The sequence below is a fragment of the Anoplopoma fimbria genome, chromosome 1, assembly GCF_027596085.1.
Source record: "Anoplopoma fimbria isolate UVic2021 breed Golden Eagle Sablefish chromosome 1, Afim_UVic_2022, whole genome shotgun sequence".
In the NCBI taxonomy this organism is placed as follows: domain Eukaryota; kingdom Metazoa; phylum Chordata; class Actinopteri; order Perciformes; family Anoplopomatidae; genus Anoplopoma; species Anoplopoma fimbria.
The window spans coordinates 2,883,685-2,899,348 of NC_072449.1; the positions used below are offsets into that span (position 1 = coordinate 2,883,685).

At 37.4% G+C, this 15,664-nt stretch overlaps 3 protein-coding genes across 6 annotated transcripts; 2 read left to right on the top strand and 1 right to left on the bottom strand.

Moving 5' to 3' along the window:
- Positions 1-981: 981 nt before the first annotated feature.
- On the top strand, positions 982-4,048 carry lyrm9 (LYR motif containing 9). Its single transcript, XM_054610382.1, has 4 exons — positions 982-1,075; positions 2,074-2,213; positions 3,685-3,777; positions 3,868-4,048. Exons 2-4 carry the CDS (start codon positions 2,094-2,096, stop codon positions 3,886-3,888), a joined length of 234 nt encoding a protein of 77 aa, XP_054466357.1. The 5' UTR covers positions 982-1,075; positions 2,074-2,093; the 3' UTR covers positions 3,889-4,048.
- A 434-nt stretch (positions 4,049-4,482) lies between these two features.
- On the bottom strand, positions 4,483-8,437 carry ift20 (intraflagellar transport 20 homolog (Chlamydomonas)). Of its 2 annotated transcripts, none has more exons than XM_054610172.1 (5): positions 8,346-8,437; positions 6,219-6,356; positions 6,031-6,116; positions 5,796-5,899; positions 4,483-5,103 (listed from the first exon to the last, which is right to left on the bottom strand). In XM_054610172.1, exons 2-5 carry the CDS (start codon positions 6,343-6,345, stop codon positions 5,022-5,024), a joined length of 399 nt encoding a protein of 132 aa, XP_054466147.1. In that variant the 5' UTR covers positions 6,346-6,356; positions 8,346-8,437; the 3' UTR covers positions 4,483-5,021. The 2 variants fall into 2 exon arrangements, with proteins under 2 accessions (XP_054466147.1, XP_054466230.1); XM_054610255.1 differs by lacking the exon at positions 8,346-8,437 and adding an exon at positions 7,513-7,863.
- Positions 8,260-14,748, top strand: tnfaip1 (tumor necrosis factor, alpha-induced protein 1 (endothelial)). Of its 3 annotated transcripts, none has more exons than XM_054610044.1 (7): positions 8,260-8,460; positions 9,928-10,292; positions 11,396-11,565; positions 12,096-12,179; positions 12,497-12,549; positions 12,645-12,840; positions 13,481-14,748. In XM_054610044.1, the coding sequence occupies exons 1-7, from the start codon at positions 8,261-8,263 to the stop codon at positions 13,712-13,714; spliced, it is 1,302 nt and encodes a 433-aa protein (XP_054466019.1). In that variant the 5' UTR covers position 8,260; the 3' UTR covers positions 13,715-14,748. The 3 variants fall into 3 exon arrangements, with proteins under 3 accessions (XP_054466019.1, XP_054466037.1, XP_054466044.1); XM_054610062.1 differs by having other exon boundaries at positions 8,373-8,464; positions 13,481-14,747; XM_054610069.1 differs by lacking the exon at positions 8,260-8,460 and adding an exon at positions 8,558-8,646 and having other exon boundaries at positions 13,481-14,747.
- The last annotated feature ends 916 nt before the right edge of the window (positions 14,749-15,664 follow it).

The following is a 15,664-nucleotide window of genomic DNA, read 5'->3' on the forward strand; positions in this document are numbered from 1 at the left end:
TGCTATGTTGTCCAACTAGCAGGCAAATTGAGTATCCTCTTTTACCTCTGTGATTCTGGATCTTATTTGCTTTCATGTTTCTAATATGTGAATCATTTTGTCACTTTGTTTTGAAAGATGCTTTAAAATATTGTTAATATTATTATACATTTTTTTATTATAATTATTATTATATTATAATAGACATTTTATTCTGTGAAATGTAAAACATAATTATAATAAGTGTTCAACACAAAGTATTCAGCAAAATTTAGTTATAGAAGCAATTACTTACCAATGTTTATTAAATTAGATAATAACCACCTCCATATATATATATATATATTTTTTATTTTTTAATTATAATATATTTTTTATTTAGTATAAAATATATATTATAATTAAAAAATAATATATATTCATATATATCATTTTTTAATTATAATTTATATTTTTGTACTAAATAAAAATATAAATTATAATTTAAAAAATGATATATATATATAATATTTTCAAATATATATATATATACTTATTTTTATTTTTTTATTATAATTTATATATTTATTTAGTATAAAAATAGTATTAAATTGAACAATTTATGAAAAGTAATCAGCACAGGCAGAGGAGGGCGAAAGTGTTTCAATGTAACCTGGAACCGCAACAAAAACACACGAAGAAGACCACAGCTTATTTTCATTGGTTGGCGAAGGAATGACCCGCCCTCCTCTGCCTCTGATTGGCTAGTGCTCGTCGTCAGATTGGTCCTGTAAGCCAATCAGAGGCAGAGAGGGGCCGGTCTTCCCTTCATCATCCTACAAAAACAAATATATCACAGAAATAAAATGATGGAATTTAAATATAAATGTTCCTAATTTTAGAAACAACTATTTCAGATTTTTCCATCATTCTGGATTTTATATAATTAATATATTTTGCACAATGGAGGTCTACAAATGAACTGTGGAGGGCAGCACCTCGCTGTTTCCGCCTCTAGTCTACCGTTAATTGAACCGACGAAGAAGAGCAGTTTTGCTTTCATAACATGAGGTTTTGTTGTTAAAGGTTCCTGCAGACAGCTCTCTCTACAGACACAGTAAGAAGCTATTGTTAGTGAGTTAGTGACAGTTTAGCTCACATGAGGATGAAGAAGGGATTATAGGATTTAAGAACATGCACATGTTTGTTGAGATGCCATTTTGATTTTGTGTATATATATATATGTAATATTATTATTATTACAGACACTAAACAACAATAATAACCACATCATGTGCAATATAACATTTCATTTTCATGTGCAATATTTTTTATTATTCTATTTGCAATATGAAATGATACTACTTATTTAATATCATTGACAATATCTCTTTCAATTTCATGCTCATTATTACTTTTCTAGTTTTGTACACTTTATTTATATACTCTTGTATTTATTTTGTTGTATTTTACTTTTTCTATTTAATTTGGATTTTTTTTACTCTGTTTACCTTACTCTTATCTAGTGTTGTCTACTACTTTTTCAATATTATTGTAAATATCTCTCTCAGTATTATTACCTTTTCTATTAGTTTCCATTAGGCACTGGTGTTAGTATCACTGCTTTACACTTTATATTTTTACTCTTGGATTTAATCTTTGTTGTTGTATTTTACTTTTTCTATTTTAGTTGAATTGTTTTACATAATTTATTTAACTTACTTTTATTGCTATTATATTCTATTTTGAAATGGTGTTTTATATATTTTTTTCTTTTACACTTAATAATTGTTATCCTATTGTTCATATATGTTTTATATTTTTATTCTATTGTTTTTTTCTATTCTTCTCTAACAATTTTGTTCCGGATTATTAAAGTTCTACCTTATCTTATCATATTATATAACAGTTGTAATGTTGTGTTAATATTCATAGTATATTGTGTAGCTTTGTATTTTGATGCTTTGGCAACATTGTTTTTTTACTGTGATATCAATAAAACCACAATGATTTGAATTGAATATAACAGCCATGATGTGTGAGGGAATGTGTTCTTTTTTTACTATTTTTAATAATGTCACTAACAGGCACTTCCTTTGTGTTTTACATGAACAGCAGGTAAACCGGAGGAGGAGATGCTGCCTCTAGTCGGAGCTGAGTTGAGCCCGTTGCAGCTCTATCGACATCTCCTCAGGTGTTGCAGACAGTTACCCAACGCAGCGATGCAGAAGCATTATCGACACGCCATAAGACAGGTGAGGTCATCCTCTGCACCGACGAACTGACTAACTGAACGTTTTAACAAATGATCTCCGACGTTGTAACTGATTATGTAGAACTGTGCTTAAAAAACACTCATTTACAAACCTTGAAACACACGACTGAGCTGCTGTAGTGACTTGTTTCTGAGATGCAGCTCAGCAGTGTGTGTCAAGTCATTCTAGTCATAAATCTGAAATAAAAATAATTCATGAATTCATTTTAATCAATTGTAAACATTAAGATGGAAGTATATATGTGATAGCCATCCTGGTGGTCACTTAAGTCTCATTAATTGTTGCAGCATTTTGAGGGATGATACTATTTGTTACACAGATTTGGTGATACATTTATTAAAATAAAGATAATCAAAAATACACCAAGACCTTAAAGGAACAACATTAAAAAAGTCAAGCTGTGTTTTGGTTTCTAAAACTTTTGACATTTGTAGATTTCTGCAAGAATTGCATTTTCTGACGATTGGATGGTGAGCACTTCTGTTTTGGAAAATGCTCAGAAACCCCTTTATTACCTTTTATTCCAGACATCCTTTAAATGCCCTCAGTCTCTTATTTGTGGTTGTAAAGTTTCATGAGGCTGATATTATTCTAGAGGTCACAACAGCTCGTTTTAAACAGTGACGTCAAGTGTTTTAAAAAGGCCTCTCAGCAGTGAAATGGCTTCTATGAGGACAAACGTCGTCACACATTAAGACAACTGAGCTCCACAAGAGTCTCAGTTTTCCAGTCAAACCCAATTGATGCAATACCATGGCTGTTTAGGGAGCCCAGTGTGCAGAAATATTCAAATACACAAATGTAGAATATGAGCAAATAACATATTTATACTTAATATTAGCTGATAACTGCATGTGATTATCATAAAGTGTGCATGTCTGTAAAGTACAGACTCTGATAGAAACATTTTTCATTCAAATATGTTGAGGTCAGAGGTCAAGGGACCCTGTGAATATGACCCTAGCCAAATACAGACTTAGTTTGGAGACAAACTTCCTGACAATCTAGCATGACACTGGTTCCAAAGGATTCATGAGGTTGTCTAGTTTCATTAAAAAAAAAGATTAAAGAAACAAGATAGGATGAAGACAGTCTTTTACCTAAAACAAATGATGGTCGTGCAGATGTAAAGAACACAATCCAACTTTGCCATCTTTCTAAAAACTTTAATTCTCTGTAGGTATTTCTAGTTTAAGCCACTTTGTAGCTATAGCTTGATAAAGTGATGGAATTTTGGACAAACATAGATTTAAACTGCAGCTTGACTGGCTGGCAGAGACAAACAACCACTTCTAGGTTCTAGATATTGTTAATACATTCATGACCTTCATAACAACATGGAACAATAAATCATAAACCCGTCATTTGTCACATTAAACCTGTTAGGTGAGGTTTTCACAGCCTATAACAGAGACACTGTCCTCATCATCCCGCTCCTCTTGGTTTCCAGGGTTACACCAGTCACTCCGATGAAGACGACCCAGAGAGGATACAGATGATAATCCAAAGAGCCGTCACAGACGCAGACTGGATTCTTGATAAAGTAAGAATGAAACCTTTTTATTATTATTTCACGTTGACGTGTGAATAGAAACACACTGCAGTTCTTAATAATTCTCTTTTTGCTTTGCAGTATACCAAGAAGAAGTCATAAACTCCTGTGTTGGTGGATGTGACGTGTCTGTTATTTGTTCTCATTGTGGTGAAGAAACATGTGATGGACTGTTAGGGCTGCTTAGTGAGGACTAAAGTGAACTGAGTTGTTGTTGTCTATAAAAAAGTGTAAATACTGTTCTTAGATTTAAATGACATGAATGTAAACTGTATTTTCTTTCTCAATAAATTAATTCTCAATAATTATAATTATAGCTTACAGAGAACTTTCATTTTGTGTTGATTCTGGCGCCCCCTGTGGACTAAAGTGGTAGTGTTTCTGAGCACCAGACTCCCTTTAGAAAACCTCATTTTACTGCAGCAGGGTCTGACAGACTGCTCCTCTCAGTCCTGGTTCTCCCCTGCCCCCCTTCCCTCTAGCGGCTCCAGCATTACGTCCTGGGTCTGAGATCCCCAAACTTAAAAAGAAAAGGTTCTAAAATGTTTGTCTTTAAACTGTGGACCATAAAGGCTGGTTTAGTTAAACTCAACTCTGCAGATAAAGTAATTCATCAAAACAAAACAGAACCGCTCAGAGTTTAAAGTTCCTCAAAAACACCTTGACAGAAAAACTGCTGACTCGTTTTGTTGTGCAATATTATACAGTATTTATTCAAGTATTACCATTGGTTATTTAAATGAAAACATGAACAATGACTCACAGAAAGAAAAGAGGACAGCGTGTTCCTTTGGGCCCACTGACTGGTTGAACCAGAAGAATGAAAATAAGAAGAATGAAATGAAGAATGAAATAAAAGCAAAAAGAATATCATAGTTGATCAACTTCTATCTTTTTAAAAAGCTAAATATATTTACAGAGTGCATGCACATGCAGTATTTAAATTGATAGAAAAAGTAGTAAAACTAGATATACAGAGTCATTCTTCAGTATAAATAGTATAAATAATATTCCTTTGTATAAAGAGCTCCATGGTCTCTGGTGTTGAGACAGGATGTGTGAGGCTGAAACGCCGTTAATCACACACATGTTGGAAATGAGCTGGAACGAGGAGTTGTAGTTTTTAGGTTTTTAGTTTTGGGATCGTTTGGGTAAAACGTTTTGCAGCAGACTCGTCCTCCGACGTCGCCGGAGGAAACGGGTCAGGCACTGTGGGAACGCAGGCGTACACGTCGTCACTTCTGAAGGATGAACTGGTCGATGAACTCGTTCTGCTCAGACTCCACTTTGGACAAGGATTCATACTCGATGCGGTATCTGAAGGGAGGAAACGCGAAAATAACTGTTACCCTATTAATGCATAAAATATAACTTTGAACTATAATTTAACTTATTGTTTAAACATTTACCCACGTTAATAAGATGTCAATTGTTATTTAATTAACAGTTTTTGTGACATTGAAGCCACAACAGACTAGTGGTTTTGTCAAACAGACTACAGCACATGACACACTCTGGTCCACTGAGCTTCTGCATAATGCTAAAAAATGTAATAATATATTTCCTACTTACATTTATTGTTATATGTTCTACAACTCTTCTACTTCCACTTTGAAATGACGGAAGTAAAAAGTGGAAGTGCTGGAAGTTTCCGGTGTAATGATGCATCAAACTACAGTATTTCTGTTAAATACTGGACTGTTTTTTTACACTTTTGTGTAATAAATGTGTTACTAATGGGCGGCATTTGTCATGTTATTGCCTTAAGGTTTTTTTAAGGCCATTATTTTGTACATTACGTTACATTTTTCCTTTTAAAGTATCGGTATCATATTGAATTGGAAATAAGTTTGGCATCGGCCTTCAAAAGTCAGAACTGAAAGCAGGTAAAGTGTGAAACCTGGGACGTCCGTCTGTTCCCCAAACGTGTTTTTCTGTCTGACGTCCCTCTGAGTCCTCATCACATGACCCCAAACATCATGAACCCTGTTTGCGAGCGGAGTTTTTACCTCTCGAGCTGCATCTTCTTCTCGGCGATGAGAGCCTGAAGCTGCTGCTGTTGAGCTTCTCTCTGCTTCGCCACCGACTTCAGCAGGTTTCTGGCTCCGATGGCCTGAAAGAGAAAAACAAAAGGGATGATTATTAATAAGAAGGTTGCTCTTTAAGTGGGTTCAGGGAGAGTTATGAGGACCACAACGTCGTCTGCAACAGAAAAGGAAAAGCAGCTTTAAACTCAAACCCTACCTTCATCTTTTCCGTCTCCGCTTCTTTCGCCAACTCGTCCACCAGTTCGATCAGACCTCCCACTATCTTCTGGAACTGGCCAATTTCTGAAAAACACAACCCACGTTTGTTTGTTCGTCCTGCTGATGATGGAGAAGGAGAGAGCCGACACAGCTTCATGAACAACGGACAGAACATTCAGTGCTTACTGTCCACAAACTCTTTACACTCTTCCTTGAGCTCGGAGGTCTTCTGGCTGACATCGGGCTCCAGGACACGCAGCTTGTTGAGCTCGTCAAAATAAAAGCCTGCCTCGGCTAACGGGTCTTTAGCCATGGCCACGAGGCCTGAAGGAGAGGAGACAGAGAGGAGGAGGGATGAAAGAGCACGACAACAGAGAGAGACAACAATCAAAGTACAGATTTGACTTGTATGTTATCCCGTGAGAAGCCCCGTATTGCAACATTTTGGAGACACTTGTTGATTTATTGTTTTCCTTCAATGATAGCTACTTTAACGGATTCAGACACAACATTTGAAATACTTCAGTCTCCAACAGAGGAATAATTAAATGGTTCAAGCTTCCATTCAGTCCATGTACCACAGAGTTGTATTACAGGGGAGAAAACTCTTAAAACCACTTCCCCCCCAAATAGACTACCATATGATTTAGAATTTTGTTTCCAGTTGGTGATTACAACGTGTTCTAAAAGTACTACCCTGAGCCTTCCTCGTAGCACTTATTGCATTCGTATTCGTTTACTGCACTTATCCTATTCGTAGTAGTTTGTAGCACTTATTGTATTCGTATTAGTCTGTTTCTGTACTTTTGCTCTGGTTTATGCTCTTAGATGCTTGTTTAAGAAAGGAGATGCACTTATGACTTCTGGTGACTAGTAGTTCTCTTGAATACCTATGTTGAATACACTTCCTGTAAGTCGCTTTGGATGAAAGCGTCTGCTAAATGACTGTAATGTAATGTAATGTAATGTAGAAACCCAGTCTGTTCCACTAATAACTGGTTATTCTCATTCCACAGCTGCAGGATCCTTCATGCATAACATCATGCATCTGTAGAGAGGACTTTGTGAAGCTGAAAGCATGAAGAAAACACTCAAGACACATGAGATGAGTGACATCATCCATCTCCACATAACCACCACACCTGTGACCTTTGACCTTCAGTGAGACATCCCATAAGCATGCAAACTTTAATTAAAAACATTCCTCAGATGAAGGAGAGAACAGCTAAACACATGCACATACTTTTAGCTGTTTTCTTCCATGTTTAAATCCCTCTCTGTGCAGAAACCCAACACCTCCTGCAGGTTAGATTAGCATAGCTAGCTAGCTAATGCTACATGTAGCCCAGCTAGCTCGCTAAAAGCTAACTGGATAAAGAGACACAGTGGTCCTCTTTGGGGCTAATTCTCTCCTCCTGGTATGTGACATGAGATAAACCCGTCCCCAGCCCGGTGCGGCTCAGAACCCGTCTTTGTTTACCTGTTTGGAGCTGTAAACGTGGGTTAGCTGCTCTATGTGGCAGAGCTGGCTCAGCCTAAGCTCCGCCCCCTTTTCCTCCCGCTGCCTAGGTAACCAAATGCAGCTGATGCGCACTGCGTATGCGCGGTAGCACACGTTTGGGCTTTTCAGAATAAAACAATCTGCTGTGATTATTATCACCATGTGCGATGCTTATTGGTTATTTTTTAATACTCAGAACAAAAGCAGACGGGTTGGTGAATGTGTTGTGTTGCTACGCCCACACCACGACGGACGTAGCTGTCATAAGTCTTCTCGGTTTTAATAGTGGTGGTTTTATTTTGAAAGACAGAACGGAAATGTGATTCTTTGCCGTTACGTAAAAAAGTATAACTGTGTAAAATGTAACCGATATATTTATATTATTGTTTAATATTCGAGCATTTATGTCTTCAATTTTATTTTCAAACATCTATTATAATTTTAAATTTAATTAAAATTAATTTAAAAAAGGTGAGTTTCACACAGGAAACGCATTGCATTGTGGGATACAAATCTAAATCAGATTATTTTAAAATAAAAAATAAACTAAAGATAAAATTGGTTTTCTTAATTAAAAACATAAAAAAATTGATAAAATGAAAAAAAAAAATAATTAAACATTACAAATTAAATATGAAAATAACTTGCAGTTCACATATTAAAAAATTAAATTAAACATTACAAATTAAACATGAATATAACTTGCAGTTCACATCATTCCCGCTAGATGGCAGCGTCACGTGTCGCAGCGCCACATCCTGCCGTAAAGCGTTCCGCAGAAGAAGAAGGAGGAGGACAGAGTTTAACTTTACTTTTGTTGTTGTTACGTCTGAATCATCGGTTCTTCGGTGGATTCCTTCGTGTCCCGGTGTTAACGGAGAGTTCGACGGCAGCAGAAGACGTCCAGTTACCTGACAGCGCCGTGAGGTCGGTGAGTCACCGTCTCAAAGGTCGTAAACGGACCCTCGTTACGTGTCCGCCGAGCTAACGCAGCTAGCATTAGCATGACACGCCCACGTCAGAGCGGTGACGTCACGCGTGACTACGTATCGATCAGCGGGTCGCTGGTGATCGATACTGTGTCTGCAGAGGAACCAGAACCAAGTAGAGCCGGTCTGTAGCTTAATGCTAACACTTAGCATAACACTTAGCATAGCTAATGCTAACACTTAGCATGCTTCTCCTGTAGCTTCAGGTAGTTTATAGTTAGTTAAACTGTAGTTAACAGCTAGCTAAGCTAAGCTAACATAGTTAACATAACTTAAGCTAGCTAGCATAGTTAAAGCTAAGCTAACATAGTTAACAGCTAACTAAGCTAAGCTAACATAGTTAACAGCTAACTAAGCTAAGCTAACATAGTTAACAGCTAACTAAGCTAAGCTAACATAGTTAACAGCTAACTAAGCTAAGCTAACATAGTTAACAGCTAACTAAGCTAAGCTAACATAGTTAACAGCTAACTAAGCTAAGCTAACATAGTTAACAGCTAACTAAGCTAAGCTAACATAGTTAACAGCTAACCAAGCTAAGCTAACATAGTTAACAGCTAACTAAGCTAAGCTAACATAGTTAAGCTAACATAGTTAACAGCTAAGCTAAGCATATAGTTAACAGCTAACTAAGCTAATTTGAACTATAATTAACAGCTAACTAAGTCAAGTTAGCTCAGTTACCGGCTAACTAGGCTAACCTTAGTTAAGCTAACTAAGTTAAACTATAATTAGCAGCTAATTAAGCTAAACTAGCATAGTTAACAGCTCAGTAAGCTAATTTATCTTAGTTTCCAGCTAACTAAGCTTACTAGTTACTAGTTAACAGCAAGTGAACCTGCTACATTTTAACGTTGGCTCTATTCTACCATTTCAGGTCTCATTCACCGGATAGTTTAACACAAGCTAGTTCATTAACTACCTGAAGTTAAAACCCCCAATGCTAATCTGCTAGCACTGCTGTACCTCAGATTATCTCAGATTAATCAACCATTTAAGATTTGAATGTGTAAAATAATGCTGTCACGCTTACTAGTGTTCTGTTAAACGGAGCTAGCTGCACTTTAAAGGGGATCTCTACCAAACGATATGTACGAGGTTGGATATCAGCTGGTCAGGTTTAAGATAAGGGAGCTGTCGTTGTAGATGTCTTGTTTTTACTCGTTGATATGTGCCCCTCTCTCTGCCCCTGTTGGTTTCCTGCCGAGTCACATTCCATTAAATTAGAAAAGGAACTGAGGACCAGATAACAGTGTGATCCGTGGCTTCCTCTCTGTATTGTGATTCATGCTTTCTGCCACTGTGTGTCCTGCTTCACCCGTCTTTATCAACATTGACATTCCTTTATAGCTCCACAGAGGATTTCTTTTAAAGCTCCACTTCTGTGCTCTTGTGTTTATGCCAGGAATGATCTGGAGCAGTGCGAGGTTGTGGCGGCCTCATCAGTAGCTGTCACCACGGCGGGGGACCTCCGGACCTCCGTCTGCAGGGTGGTCATCTACCTCCAGAGGGACATGTCCGGGGACAGCTGCCTGCCCCAGCGTCAAACCCACACCCACTCCCTACACTCCGCCTCCTCGGCCTCCCCTCTGGCCTGTCCCAAGACCAAGACCGCCAGTTACCGAGGAGCGGTGGGCCTGGGCAACAAGTATGTCCGCATCAACGTTGGCGGGAGTCTGTTTTACACCACGCTGCAGGTGATGACCAAGCAGGACTCCATGCTGAAGGCCATGTTCAGCGGGAAGAAGGAGGTGTTCACTGATAAAGAAGGTAGGCCAGCTCTGAACGAGGCGTGGGGCGATATGACAATTTCATGTCACAATTATCTCGACCAAAATAATAGCTATTCACTATATCAGAATCAGAATCGGCTTTATTTGCCAAGTATGCGGACGCATACAAGGAATAGACTTCGTTTTTTCCGTCACTCTCAGCGTACAAACATAGAAAGAGACAAATACAAACAGAAAACAAGGACGGTAAAGTAGGATATGGGAGGCATAAACATGTATATGTATGTGTAAGTATATGTATGTGTATACAAAGTATATATACAAAGTACGTATATGAACATAAAAACACAACAACAATGAAATGGAAGTTATTATCCACATAATCATTAATATATTAAAACAAATTCCTAAAATCTTTTAGCTTATATCTTGTAGAGAAACCAATATTTTATTGCATCATGGATATGACTTACCTTTTTTATTTCGTTAAAAAACAAACTGAAAAAATAATTTAATCATAATCCATTTGGGTCCTCCTGCATAAATAAAGTATAAATAATAAAAGATAGTGCCTTTCTGTTCTTATATATTAACTGTATTTTTATAATCTCTATTTTCCCACTTGTCTTCCATAATTGTGAGCTAGGGAGCTTTTTAAAGTCACTTGTGACGTAATTTACAATTAACCCGGTAATGGAAATTCACCACAATCAACTTATTGAGTTTTTAATCAAAATCCATAATAAAATCATCCATCTCCTCCTCCCAAGTCTGAACTGCAGACGAAGCTGACTGTTGCCTCTCAACGGTGACTAACATCCATGTCATGCTGTTATCTTTCACATCTGTGATACCAGTACTTCCATTTTAATGTTCTGTTTGTTCAGAGTATCGTGACCGATTATATGCTTTTACAGAACACATGTCGACACTGACTCATGTTTTGGGGGAAAAAAGATCACAAATGTTTTTTCCACTGCTATTGTAGATGTCACTTGTTGACTCATCAGATTGTCTCACATAATTAGAGGGTCATTTCCTTTCAAAGATGCTGTCATGTCAACCAAATATAGATTTATTTGAGTGTAAATCTGCAGAGCTTAGTGCCCCAGCGGCTTACATGTACTCTACAACGTTCAGGTTGGATCCTGATCGACCGCTGCGGGAAACACTTTGGCAACATCCTGTGCTTCCTACGCGACGGCACAGTCGCCTTGCCCAAAGGTCGTCAGGCCGTCCAGGAGGTGCTCGCCGAGGCGAAGTATTACGACGTCCAGGGCCTGGTGGAGCTTTGTCAGAACACCCTGCAGGTCAGTCACACAAACACTGACTCATGTTTGAAATGCTGAGAGAAGAAGATGTAGAGAGAAACCTACTGGAGAGTTTATGAATCAGCTGAAGAGTTCCCGTTCTGGTTGCTCATTTTTATCCCGACATAATACAGAAGCCACCGAGCGTAGTGAGAATACAGAGGTGGAATTTTCAAGCAAATTGCTTTGTTTACAACCCAACTGAGTCATTCTCATCTTGTTGGTAACATTTGCCCATCAAACAACAAAAACTGATCATTCATGTTTGTTAGATTCTGATCTGATAGATTAATTTGAACGTGACTTTTACCCCTTTTAAAATACCTTTTCATTTCTTATGTTGCTTCTTTGCTCAATGTTATATAACAACTATTTTGAATAGTTTTTTATCATTGTTTGTCTCAAATTTCTATCCTGCACTTTCTAAACTTGGTTTTGAAAAGTTCTTCATAAGTCAAGTTTATTATTATTATGAGTATCAAAGACGCGATGGCTCTAACTCCCAGTGTGAACTGGTTTGTGTTTCCCAGGGTAATAAAGAGCTGCCCATGTGTGTCATACCTGTGATCACCTCCAGTAAAGAGGAGGAGAAGCTCATCCAGTCCTCCACCAAGGTAAATACAGACGCTGCTGCAATTATGATAAATATTAGAATGAATCTGGAGTTAGCATTTTTTAACAGCATCCCAAGTCAGATCCTGCTCCAGAGCTACTTAACAACCAGAACAATTAAATTCCTCTTGTGATTGGTCTCAGCATGTGCTTTTGTTGTTAATAATTATAAAGGTAAAATAATGCATTTTGCAGCTATTTAAGGATAAAGAAGACATGTTCTTGTTTTACATGTAAATACACTGAAATATTCATTGAAATGTGTATTTTTTTAAGCATTAAAATCCAGATATGTACTCATTGTTTCCCCCTCTGTCAGCCTGTGGTGAAGCTGGTGTACAACAGAAGCAATAACAAATACTCCTACACCAGGTAAGAACGCCATCATTACCAGGGTGATTGATTTATTTCTAGTGAAGCACAGATTTATTTCCTGCCGATAACGTCTTCGCCTCTTTTCTCGACAGCAACTCTGACGACCACCTGTTGAAGAACATCGAGCTGTTCGACCGGCTGTCTCTGAGCTTCAACGGCCGCGTCCTCTTCATCAAGGACGTGATCGGAGACGAGATCTGCTGCTGGTCCTTCTACGGTCAGGGTCGCAAGCTGGCCGAGGTCTGCTGCACCTCCATCTTCTACGCCACGGAGAAGAAGCAGACCAAGGTGAGGACGAGTCGTTTAACCTTCACAGTGTGGAATAAAGTTTTACTGAGGAACCTTATCGGCCGATATTCTGTAAAAATATGAGATCAGGACTTCACTTATGGTTTTCTAGCCTCTGATCTCTGATAATGTTACATTGTAAACAACCAATCTGTGTCAACAGGAGGAGAGATAGTAACGTTAGCAGCACCACTAACGGGAGGAGAGCTAGTAACGTTAGTAGCACCACTAACGGGAGGAGAGCTAGTAACGTTAGTAGCACCGCTAACAGGAGGAGAGCTAGTAACGTTAGTAGCACCACTAACGGGAGGAGAGCTAGTAACGTTAGTAGCACCACTAACAGGAGGAGAGCTAGTAACGTTAGTAGCACCACTAACGGCTAACAAATGGAGGTTCAGTTCAGTTGCATTATGATGAGTTCAGGCTCTGTTCAGTTAAAATGAGTATTGGTTGAAGGTTAGTTATAACGTCATCATGTAATCTGTAAAATGTTGGTGATAAACTAGAATAAATCCAGTAGTTTGAAGGAGATGTTTTCACATTAATATAAATAGATATTAGAGATGAATTATGAGCTGTTTCACGTTTTTAAATAGTAAGTAATAATAAATATATTTGTTGTCTTCTCTTCCCACCTCAGGTTGAGTTCCCCGAGGCTCGCATCTACGAGGAGACCCTGAACACCTTTCTCTACGAGACGATGCCGCCGCCCGACAACCTGCTGCTGGAGGCCACGCGTCGCAGCTACAACAACTGCGGCTCCCACAGCGAGGAGGAGGAGGGGCCCAGCGGGGGGGCCGAGATCCGCGAGCGAGTCCGCCGAATCCACGTGAAGAGGTACAGCACGTACGACGACCGGCAGCTGGGACACTGAGACTGAGGACCACGACAAAAGAAACGCCGGACAGATTTGATGATGGAACATTCTCACGTAGAATCTGTAGACTCGTCTCTCTCTTTGAATAGTTTCCTTCTTCACCACTATCTATCAGAAGACCAAACTGAGGCCTTCTGTACTTTTTCTACTCTGGATGGTTTTGGTGTCGTCCGCTCTGTCCATCATAATTTATGAATCATTATCAGAGCGACTACTTCAAATAACCAGAGATGTTTTTTTGATAAAATGTAGATTATTAGTGGAGGAAAAGAATCACTGATATGCACTATTTCTTAGAAGAAATACTGTTACGATCATAGCACTTATACTCTGAATAAACAGCAGAGAATGTTTCATATTTATAGATTGTATTGTTTCATATCCACACACACCAACAGGCCTTTTGTTTGCCAAAGATGAACCAGAACTAGTGTGACGCTGACATGTTTTAATGCAGTTTACCATAATGCCTTTTTTTTCCAGCTGTGAAGATAAAAGTTCTTGTTATTCAACGACTTCTTTTTGTCTTTGTTATGTTTTTACTAGAAGGTATAGTTAGAAAAGTCTACAGTTTGAAGGCTGTCAGGTGACAAAAAGCCTAAAAGTCTCTCACATCCACTTAAATGTTGTAGCTATTGTTGGCTTACTTAATAAAAAAATAAAATGATGTCAAAGAACAACTTCTGCCTTTTTGGCAAAAAAAAAAGGAGGCTACACGTGTTATAAATTTAACTATTCACATTTTTTACAACCTCTCCTCTCTGCTCTGTGTTCAGCAGTCTGCAGTTCAGTCAAAGTTTTACGGAATTGTTGTCACATGACTGTTGGTCTCAGATGAATCAATCATGGCTTCATGGTTGAATTGAGGAGCTCAGAATTTAATGTTTTTTACAGAATCTGGTTAAAACAAACGGTTTATTTGGGGCGAGATTTTAAATGAGACAAGTAGAATCAAATATTGCTTTTTATGGTGGACACTTTTTTAATACCCAGGTATTTTACACAAAGGTTGGAAAATGTTTTTGGTCAATCCGACAGTTAATTAAACCATTTAAACACAAATAAATAAATAAATTATTGAAATCATTGTGACTCACAGCACTTTATAGATGGATCACTCTTTTTAGAAAATGAAAAAAACATCTTGAACCAAATCACAACAAACCTTATAAATAAATCCTGAGAAAATTGTATTTGTGGGTAAATGAAACTTGGTTTCAAACCTTAATTATTTCTTCATAAATGTCTTCATATATTACCTTCTATATTCATTTATATATATATATATTTTTTATTTTATTTATATGTATATTTTTTATATATATTTGTTTATATATATATATGTATATTTATGTATTTTTTATGTATATATATATATTTTTTTTTATATATATATATGAGCAAAATGAACTAATAACATTTGACTGTCATCACGTTTAGATTTAGCTAAGTTGTGATTGGTTCACAGACGTATGTGACATCATCGCCGTCCAACCTGAAGAAACAAAACAATGAAGAAAGAAATCTCTCGTGAAACAACTAAAAGTGTTTTTTGGGAGGAAATTTTGTGTTTTTCAAGGTTATATTTGTTTTAAATGTTCAATTAGTTTTTATTTTCTTATAGTTTTGACTTATTTATCTAGTTTTAGTTTAGTTCTAGTTAGTTTTCAGGGTGTTTTTGATAGTTGTAGTTTAGTTAAAGTTTTTCAGAGCGCTTTAAAGTAGCTTTAGTTTGTCTTTGTCTGAAGTGTGTAGCTACATGTAGCCTATATACACAATAAATGGTTGGAGAACTGTGTAGGAATAGTCATAATGCTTCAATATTTTTAAATTAGGAATCAACTTGAGTCCTCTTTCTCTTCCACAATAAAAATAAACCTTGTCAGCTGTGATTTCATCCGAACCGAAGTTGTTAAAATCAGACCTGAGCTGAACAGCATTTAATCT

What these genes read in the sequence shown, in the direction of transcription:
- lyrm9 (XM_054610382.1), top strand. Translation starts at nt 2,094, where the DNA reads ATGCTGCCTCTAGTCGGAGCTGAGTTGAGCCCGTTGCAGCTCTATCGA. An exon ending in ATCGACACGCCATAAGACAG is followed by an intron (nt 2,214 to 3,684) that starts GTGAGGTCATCC and finishes CTTGGTTTCCAG; the next exon opens with GGTTACACCAGTCACTCCGA. An exon ending in CAGACTGGATTCTTGATAAA is followed by an intron (nt 3,778 to 3,867) that starts GTAAGAATGAAA and finishes TTTGCTTTGCAG; the next exon opens with TATACCAAGAAGAAGTCATA.
- ift20 (XM_054610172.1), bottom strand. Translation starts at nt 6,345, where the DNA reads ATGGCTAAAGACCCGTTAGCCGAGGCAGGCTTTTATTTTGACGAGCTC. An exon ending in CGGAGACGGAAAAGATGAAG is followed by an intron (nt 5,900 to 6,030) that starts GTAGGGTTTGAG and finishes TTTCTCTTTCAG; the next exon opens with GCCATCGGAGCCAGAAACCT. An exon ending in AAGAAGATGCAGCTCGAGAG is followed by an intron (nt 5,104 to 5,795) that starts GTAAAAACTCCG and finishes TCCTCCCTTCAG; the next exon opens with ATACCGCATCGAGTATGAAT.
- tnfaip1 (XM_054610044.1), top strand. Translation starts at nt 8,261, where the DNA reads ATGGCAGCGTCACGTGTCGCAGCGCCACATCCTGCCGTAAAGCGTTCC. An exon ending in TTTGTCAGAACACCCTGCAG is followed by an intron (nt 11,566 to 12,095) that starts GTCAGTCACACA and finishes TGTGTTTCCCAG; the next exon opens with GGTAATAAAGAGCTGCCCAT. An exon ending in TCATCCAGTCCTCCACCAAG is followed by an intron (nt 12,180 to 12,496) that starts GTAAATACAGAC and finishes CCCCTCTGTCAG; the next exon opens with CCTGTGGTGAAGCTGGTGTA.